At 43.6% G+C, this 9,071-nt stretch overlaps 1 protein-coding gene across 1 annotated transcript; it reads left to right on the top strand.

Annotated features, from left to right (window-relative positions):
- The first annotated feature begins 619 nt into the window (after positions 1 to 619).
- On the top strand, positions 620 to 7,374 carry chrna9a (cholinergic receptor, nicotinic, alpha 9a). The gene is made up of 7 exons (XM_054751533.2): positions 620 to 975; positions 1,173 to 1,318; positions 4,029 to 4,183; positions 4,272 to 4,452; positions 4,627 to 4,978; positions 5,883 to 6,490; positions 6,560 to 7,374. Exons 1-7 carry the CDS (start codon positions 930 to 932, stop codon positions 6,728 to 6,730), a joined length of 1,659 nt encoding a protein of 552 aa, XP_054607508.1. The 5' UTR covers positions 620 to 929; the 3' UTR covers positions 6,731 to 7,374.
- The last annotated feature ends 1,697 nt before the right edge of the window (positions 7,375 to 9,071 follow it).

Below are 9,071 nucleotides of genomic sequence, written 5' to 3' on the forward strand. Positions count from 1 at the left end.
ACTGAGAGTCCTTCACATCACGTAGTCAGAGCGCTAGGAGATCAGATCTTAGGCATGTAAGGCAGCAGCTGACAATAAGCATTTTTATTGGGGATGAAAAAAAGACAAAGCAATTCCTGACAGACAAAAATAATCAGATAAATCACATGAATAAAGATACTACGATCTTTCGAGGGTCTCAGTCTCAGAGATAGATGTAAAATCAATGGGTTGCTGCTTCCTCTTGTAGCTGTGTAGAAAGAAAGCTAAACCCGCTCTTATCGCCGATCTGATCTGCAAACAGTCTGACTCTCTTCACGTCCACGGCTCATTTTACCGACCTGATCATGGGTCGGATATGATTTTTCACAAACACGATGTGTAAATTCCTCTATGCTGGGTGACCTGACACCTGAGCGACTGCCACATGTCACTAGCTGTGTAATGCAGTAATGTGTGTGTGTTTGGGTGTGTTGTACAGGCCGTCGTGGTCGTGTACACAAGTGGAGAGAACTTTAGGCGTCACATTTCACCCGGTGTCATTGTGCAAAGTGATACAGCAGTATACCTCTGTGTGTGTGTGTGTGTGTGTGTGTGTGTGTGTGAGATATATCGTCAGGTCTTGTTCCAGAGCAACGCAACACACACACACACACACACACACACACACACACACACACACACACACACACACACACACACACACACACACACACACACACACACACACACACACACACACACACACACACACAGGCGTGTGACTAACAGCTAGTGAAGCATTCAGGGCTCCTGACAGGATGTTGAAGACTCTTCTGTGGTGTCTCCACGCTCTGCCTCAGCTCGGCACGACACAGATCAGAATCGGGTGATGCTCAGGCTCTGGACCCGGGCCACCACAGCAACTGCTTAGTTAAATTATTGATTGCACGGTTGCTGAGGAGCAAAAAATGAGGTGGGCAGCGCTGATGGTTTGGATAATGCTTCTGGTGAGAGGTTAGTTCTGCATGATGGACAAGTTTATTATCTAAGCTGCATCATCAGGTCTTCTTCAAATGTCTGCTAGTCACTTTTATTCTGGTTGCTTCTTTGTTTCTTGATGTTTAAGATATAAGAAACGTTTGATAGTTTAATGTGTGTGTGTGTGTGTGTGTGTGTGTGTGTGCCCCACCGTTTCCCTCCTGTCCCCACAGTGTCCCAGTGTGCTCAGGGTCTGTACGCTCACAAGCTTCTGAATGACCTGATGGAGAACTACTCCAATGCTCTGAGACCTGTGGAGGACACAGACAAGTCCTTGAACGTCTCCCTGCAGATCACGCTGTCGCAGATCAAAGACATGGTTAGTAGAGACAAAACCTCAGACCTGAGAGCCAAAACAAAACCACGTATAGGCTTAAGGAGCTGTGCACACACACACACACACACACACACACACACACACACACACACACACACACACACACACACACACACACACACACACACACACACACACACACACACACACACTGTGTGTGTGTGACTTAATTTCGCACAAACTTTTTGTGTTTAAAACTGGATCTTTATTTTCTTTACATTTTAAAAAAAGAAAATATTTGGCCCCATGCAGGTCTGTGATCCTAATGTTTGTGAGTCCTGAAACCTAATGAGTCGTCTCAATTTAAAACCAGTTCAATAAAAGAACTGCACATCTTTACCAGAATTATCATGGAAAATATGATCTCTTGCCACAAGAACAGAAACTTGTTAACCTGGTGTAAATGACAGAGTAAAAGTGTAAGTTGCTTTGGATAAAAGCATCTGCTAAAAGAATAAACATAAACATAAACTTAAATGTGTCAGCCGAACAGTCACCATCTAAGAAGGCATCAACATATTTAGCTTTCAGAGTCCTTTTCCCTGTTAAGTAGATGTGGGAAAAATGATCGATTCTAAGAAGCATCGCGATTCAGCCGTGCATGATTCCGCATCGATGCAGCAACGTGACATAATGAGATTCTCTCCCTATTCGGGGGTCGGCAATCCGCGGCTCTGGAGCCGCATGCGGCTCTTCCATCCATCTGATGCGGCTCTCTGTGCTTGTAAAATAATGAATGGATATTTAAATAAAATGCTTTATATTTTACTGCATTAATTTTACATCTGTAAGCTAATTCTATGTAAAGATTGTCTGCGTAAACCTGAACAGGTCCAACCCGGTCTAAAGTGCGACCGGGTTGACGCGTCACACTTGTGCGTAATCATAGGCGCTTTCTGAGCTGACGAGGATGTGAGATTCTGGGATTCTCCTCAGACGGCTCCTGGATGTGTCGCCACATTGGAGACAGGAACAAGCGCTATTCAGCCAAAGTTTCATGATCAGGGAACATTTTCTAAGTGACAAGTCTCGCTTCAGTCAGAGGAATCTTCCCGCATGCGCTCTGGTTCTGCGACGTGCTCAAAGCCCCTCTCCACATCTTCAGCTCACTGTGCGCCGTACGTACATGCTGACAGTGAGCTGCGCTGAGCTCAGTGTCCAGCTCAGATGCTCAGATGGGAATCTTTTCTTAAGTGATTTAGCTACATCTGCGATGTGCGAAACAAATAAAGTGTCAGTTCGTCTGCATGCGTTGGGGTAATTCTTTCTATTCTTTCTCCGTCAAAATAAATAGTCAAAAACGGGAACTATCCGGTCAACACAACACAAGCCCTGCTTTTAACTGTTCTGTTTTCTTGTGAAAATAGTTAAATTTAACTTGATTAACACCAGAGCCAGGCGCACCGCGCCATTATCTCCGTCACTGTAAATGAGGGAAAAACAAAATGATCGGATCCTTTTCTGACCTTCCCCACCTACAAAGTTTAATTACAACAATCAAACGTGACAGAGCCTGGATTAGTATTCTGAACAGTCTAAACATGTTTTAAAAAGAAACGTATGACAAAAGTGGCACCTGCTCAGTAAAACCACCAACAGGGTGAAAAATATCAAAATATTGTAGGCAGAGACGGGCTACAACTTCTGGATCCACTTTATATAAATCATTTTATTGATTATCGTCTTATGAAAGATAACTTTGACGTACACGAGCGACCGGTACCGGCTGCTGTCTGAGGGTAGGCCCCGCCCACAACGCCGCGGCTGCTGCGGTGTTTTCTTTACTGTGGGAAACGGGTAATAATGGCTCTTTGATGGGAACAGGTTGCCGACCCCTGGTCTATGTCTATGCGAGGACAATAAAGTTTTGAGGTATTACTTCTGGGGGCAGAGTTGCAATGGCATGCGCACTGCGTTGTCCTAGAAGCAATTGGACAGGGATACAGGGCCAACATTACCAGTAATCAAAGATGTACCCGTTATATTTAAATCGGATGTCTGGGCTAATTTCTGTTTTGGGATCCTGGATGTGAAAGAATCACTTAACACAGTATTGGTTTACTATTTTTAAGTTCAGTAATATTCTATCTTAAAGCTGTTCTACCGCAAACATTATTTCTTATATTATTTAAGTCATTATAGGCAGCACACTTTAAACATTATTGCTCACTATAGTGAATAGATGAATGTTCTGTTTTTCAGGGATTTCGAAATCAAAAAGAAATTGAAAACTATTCTACTGCTTTTACTGAGTAATGAAAATTTTTGTGTGAAGAATCGTGATGCATTTCAGACTCAAATAGAATCGTTAGGCAGATAATCGGAATCAGATCGAATCGTGAGGCAGGTAGAGATGCACACCACTACTGTTAAGTGGAATCATTTTGACCACATAAACACACAAAAAACAAAGCTTAATTTTGACCAATTAGTAGTTTATGAATTAAAAAATTACCCCATCTAAAATTAGAAAAAGGAAATATATGTGTCCCTGAACAACAACAGGAAAAAACAAAAACAAAAATGAAATAAAAAATCAAGTGAAGGCACAAGTCTCAAGAGGATAAACAAACTCTCTGTAGAAATTAGGTTTCTTTTTCTATTGAATGTGTGTGTGTGTGTGTATGTGTGTGTGTGTGTGTGTGTATGTGTGTGTATGTGTGTGTGTGTGTGTGTGTGTGTGTGTGTTTAGGATGAGAGGAACCAGGTGTTAACCACCTACCTGTGGATCAGGCAGGTCTGGCACGATGCCTACCTGAAGTGGAATAAAGAGGACTACGATGACTTGGAGATGATCAACATCCCCAGTGACCTGGTTTGGAAGCCAGACATTGTCCTCTACAACAAGTCAGTGACTAGAGACAGCACAAGGCTGCAAACACACGAGACAAACATAAAGACAGGATCTCACTGGGTGTGTGGATTCTTTCTTTAGAGCAGACGAGGAGTCCTCTGGACCATCAAACACCAACGTGAAGCTGCGTTATAATGGAGAGATAGTTTGGGACTCCCCAGCCATCACAAAGAGCACGTGTGTGGTGGATGTCTCCTACTTCCCCTTTGACTGGCAGTCGTGCAATCTCACCTTCGGCTCCTGGACGTACAACGGCAACCAGGTAGACCATGTGAACTCAGACAGCTGAGGACACGTTAGAAAAGAGTACAGATTAGACATCAAACATTTTAAAGACTGCTGGCTTTCGACTTATCTTATTCTGAACACTTTTATTTAATCACATTGTTTTTCCTGTGCATGTGTGTGTGTGTGTGTGTGTGTGTCCTCCTGACAGCTGGACATCAGTCTGGCCATGGAGACCGGAGACCTGTCTGACTTTGTGGAGAACGTGGAGTGGGAGTGTCACGGCATGCCTGCGTTTAGGAATGTTATGATGTACGGATGCTGCTCGGACCCTTACACAGAGGTCACCTACACCCTGCACCTGAAGCGTCGCTCCTCTTTCTACATCTTCAACCTCCTCCTGCCCTGTTTCCTCATCTCCTTCCTGGCTCCTCTGGGGTTCTACCTGCCGGCCGACTCAGGGGAGAAGGTCTCTCTGGGGGTGACGGTGCTGCTGGCACTCACGGTGTTCCAGCTGCTGGTGGCAGAGAGCATGCCTCCTGCAGAAAGCATGCCCTACATAGGTCTGGGTTCTTCTTTGGATTCTGATTTTCATCACACAACTAACCTTTTTAAAACAGGAAACAGATAAGATGCTGACTATTAATTTACCACTAGATCAGAGTTAATGCCTATACTTATAAAAACTGTGATGCATAAAATCGGAAATGTCATAGAATTAGCATTTGCCTTCTTCAGTACTTAGATTGTCCACCAGAGGGCGAAGGACATACATATGGATGCATTATGTCATGGTATTAAGATGTTTGTTTTATTTTGTTGTGACATATTTCTGGTATATCACCTTCTAACTTTGTAAAGGCATCTGTTACCTTTGATCTATGTTTTAAATGAATGTCTGAGTGAGTAAAGGATGATCTTTTTTTAAACGCATCACCTTAATGGAGATAAACTGATTTATCTCCTCAATGTTCCAACAGATCTAAAGTTTGTGCAGATTCTATCACTGGTACAAATCCATCTTTGGAAACTGTTACAGATCTGAACATTTTTGTACCCCGAAAAGAATATTTAGAATTATTATTTGGAAAATATTTTATTCATTCTTGGCAAATGTTTTTAAAACCTTAGTCAGCTCCTATCACAAACTTCTTTTTTTTTTTTGCATTTCATCCAGAAATTCTAGGCCTCAACACTTCCTTGTTTACAACAGTGTAGTGTCCTTAAGCCCTGCAAGATTGCAGCTGTGAACAGAAACGTGTGAAACTACTTCTTAACTGTTAGTCCATCTCTCCTGGTGCAGAGAAGGAAACTAAGGGAACATGGTTTTAAATAACATGCTGTCAAATATGTTGGGTTGCTTGTTTTTTGGGTTTCTTGAACCTTTTCATGCCTTAATGTACAAACACGATGTCCAAAACAGATAATTCATAATTAATCAATCTATTTCACCTTCCTCTCCTATAGGGAAGTACTACATCGCCACCATGACCATGATCACAGCCTCCACATCCCTCACCATCTTCATCATGAACATCCATTTCTGTGGTGCTGAGGCTAAACCGGTCCCACAGTGGGCCAAGGTGCTAATCATTGACTACATGTCCAAGATCTTTTTTGTCTATGAAGTGGGAGAGAACTGCACCACTCCTGAGAGTAAAAGGACCCCTTTGTACCCAGAGGAACCCATGGGAGACAAAGGATGTTACCATGACGACAGCCTCCACAATGAACTCTACCATCAGGACAGCGACCCATACAAGTACAGCAACGGTCTAGCCGGAAACCATCACAACAAACATTACAGGAACCAAGCGAATGGGAATGCCAACAGCAGGTACCATTACCACAATCAGAACAACCATGCTTCCAGGCTGGAGAGGGGTGACGTGAGGGTAGAGGCCACACAGCGCTATCACCACATCCAGAGAGACGAACTGATTTACCGGGCTCCTCCAGACCCACACAACTTCCAGCATCTAAACGGAGGACGTAAGGAGCAGAATCTCTACTCCTCAGAGAGGTTTCAGGTCCCATCCTGCCCCTGCTGCTGCCCCTGCCTCCAACATAAACAGGTGATGTCACACACCTCCCCACATTACAGCCCTCACAGCTCAAGTTAACTCTCTCCATCTGCCTTACAGGTGGTGAAGAACATCCAGTACATCACTAACTTCTTCCGTGAGCAGAGAGCTACGTGTGTCAAGGTGGCCGAGTGGAAGAAGGTGGCTAAGGTGATGGATCGCTTCTTCATGTGGATCTTCTTCTTCATGGTCTTCCTCATGAGCATCCTTATTATTGCCAAGGCGTCCTGACAGACTCTTCATCACTAGGACAAACCCTTCAGCATCTCCAGCTTTTGATTTGAATGTGAACAGAAGTCCGAACTTTCATATTTTTGTTGGTGATGTATGCATGTGAGTGAATATTTTCTTACGTTTTGTTCTGATGTTGCTGCTCAGATTCAACCATCTAGAAACCCCCATCAGGTCTTCCAGGTTAATTAAAGTCAGGCGTCCCTGCACGTGTCACAAAGCAACAGCACCGTAAGACAATCCGGTCCTCTCGCCTTGGACATGCGGGTACTCTCCATTATTGATGAGCTAACAACCAGACATCCAGTCTTATGTTTCTCACATTTGGGGCTACCAGAGGACATCCCTCCGTGTGTGTGTGTGTGCACACAGAGCAAATCAGCATAAACACACGCAAGCTTATCCATAATCAAGACAAGGTCAAAGGTCACTGACAAAAAAGATCCTCATTCGAGTCATCAATACTTGAAAATGAGAGTTGGAGTGAATGCTGTATTTGTTTTTTTATCAAGAGTTCTCATTAAAAATGACACTTTCAACCCGTGAAGCCCACCCCCTAACACTATTAATGAAACTACGCTTTCCTTAATAAAGAATAATGAATGAATCTGTTCAACATGGTTTAACTTACATCTTTGTGGTGATTAGTGTGTGCATATGACAAAAATATTGTTTGTATAAAATTGGTGTTTAATTAAAACATTTATATTATAAAAGAATATCCCTAAAGCGGTTCCATTAGTAATTTTCACCACTTTTTTATTTATTTAATTTTTTATTAAATAAGGCTCTCCTGTTTCAGGAACTATATGTGAGCCAGATTAGAGCTGAGCTTCAGTGGCCCAATCCCAATACTTGTGTCACGAAACGGTGGTGTGGACCCAAAATGCAGTACCCAGGATGACACGGAGGCAGGGATGAAGATTTTAGGTAAAAAGCCTTTATTTTGTAGGTGAGCCAAAAACCAAGGTAATCCAAACTGGGAGTCAAAATCCAAAAGGTCAAAAAGCAGATTATTATCTGGGGATCAAGAAACTGGTTAAACACAGAGGGACTAAACTGACAGAATCAACAAACATTAATGGACCGACACAAGACAAAGACAAGACAGGGCTTAAATAGACTGGGAGGGGCAATCAGGAAAACAGGCAGCAGGTGTGCGGAGTGAGCTGCTGGAGGGAAGGCAGGTGACAATAATAATATAAATGGGGAAACAGAACAGAGAAGGGCAGATAAACCTAAAATACAAAATTTAAACCTAGAGACTGAGGGAAGGACTCACACAAACTATCTGGAGGAGGACATAATACACACACATGCCCCCCCCCCCCCCCCCCCCCACACACACACACACACATACACTGAGTTGGGGAGCACACACACATACACAAACACTAACTGGGCAGGACACACACACACACACACACACACACACACACACACACACACACACACACACACACACACACACGCACACACACACACACACACACACACACACACACACACACACACACACACACACACACACATACACTGAGTTGGGGACAAGGCTGGAGCTACAGACTGGAGGAGGCTGAGGATGACTAAATAAAACACCGGACCTGAGGGGATAATATGAGGGCCTACAAACAGAAGACACGATATAGAGACGCAGACAAAGGACACATGAGGGCGCTATGAGACACAGAAGGGAACTAAAGAGGGATGGAGAACACCAGGAGGCACATGAAGAAGATGCAGACACGACACATGAGGGTGCTAGAAGACACAAAATGAGCACCTAGAGACAAATGGAGGACAACAGGAGACACATGAGATGAGACGCCGACAAAGACCATGACAACTTGCACTGCGCTTGGAGAAAGTGTGCATTAAGGCTTCAAGTGCGTGGCACACAAGTGAGCAAATAATTGCTGAATTGAGACAGGGAGCATTGTTTCATCGACTGCAATGCTTGCCGGGATCAAGCCCCCACAATGCGGCTCAAAAATTGAGCCCAACCCAGAAGTACCAAACATTGCAGTTCCACCCCCATCCACTAGGGGCTGGTGTCAGAAGCGAGCAAATCCTCATTGACTCCCATGTTAAAAATACCAATTTCACAGCAGAAATAAACATGTTTACAGCCTGGTACCAAAACCTGGCAGTAAGGCGTTTCCTGTTTTCAGTGTTGCACTACGTGTAGCTGTTTGGTGTTTGGGGCTCGCTAAAACTGATTTAATTTCTCTGTACTAGGATGCCTCTTAGTTATTGTAGCACATAAGTACATTAAAATACACTTTTTCTGTTGTTCCACCTAGCTCTTAGGGAACCATTTGAGTTTGCACGCAGTTTATTT

The sequence above is a fragment of the Nothobranchius furzeri genome, chromosome 7, assembly GCF_043380555.1.
Source record: "Nothobranchius furzeri strain GRZ-AD chromosome 7, NfurGRZ-RIMD1, whole genome shotgun sequence".
Classification (NCBI taxonomy): Eukaryota; Metazoa; Chordata; class Actinopteri; order Cyprinodontiformes; family Nothobranchiidae; genus Nothobranchius; species Nothobranchius furzeri.

Excerpts from the sequence above, each read along its gene's own strand:
- chrna9a (XM_054751533.2), top strand. The coding sequence starts at position 930 with ATGAGGTGGGCAGCGCTGATGGTTTGGATAATGCTTCTGGTGAGAG. Across the intron at positions 976-1,172 it reads GATAATGCTTCTGGTGAGAG|TGTCCCAGTGTGCTCAGGGT; the intron begins GTTAGTTCTGCA and ends CTGTCCCCACAG. Across the intron at positions 6,491-6,559 it reads CCTGCCTCCAACATAAACAG|GTGGTGAAGAACATCCAGTA; the intron begins GTGATGTCACAC and ends TCTGCCTTACAG.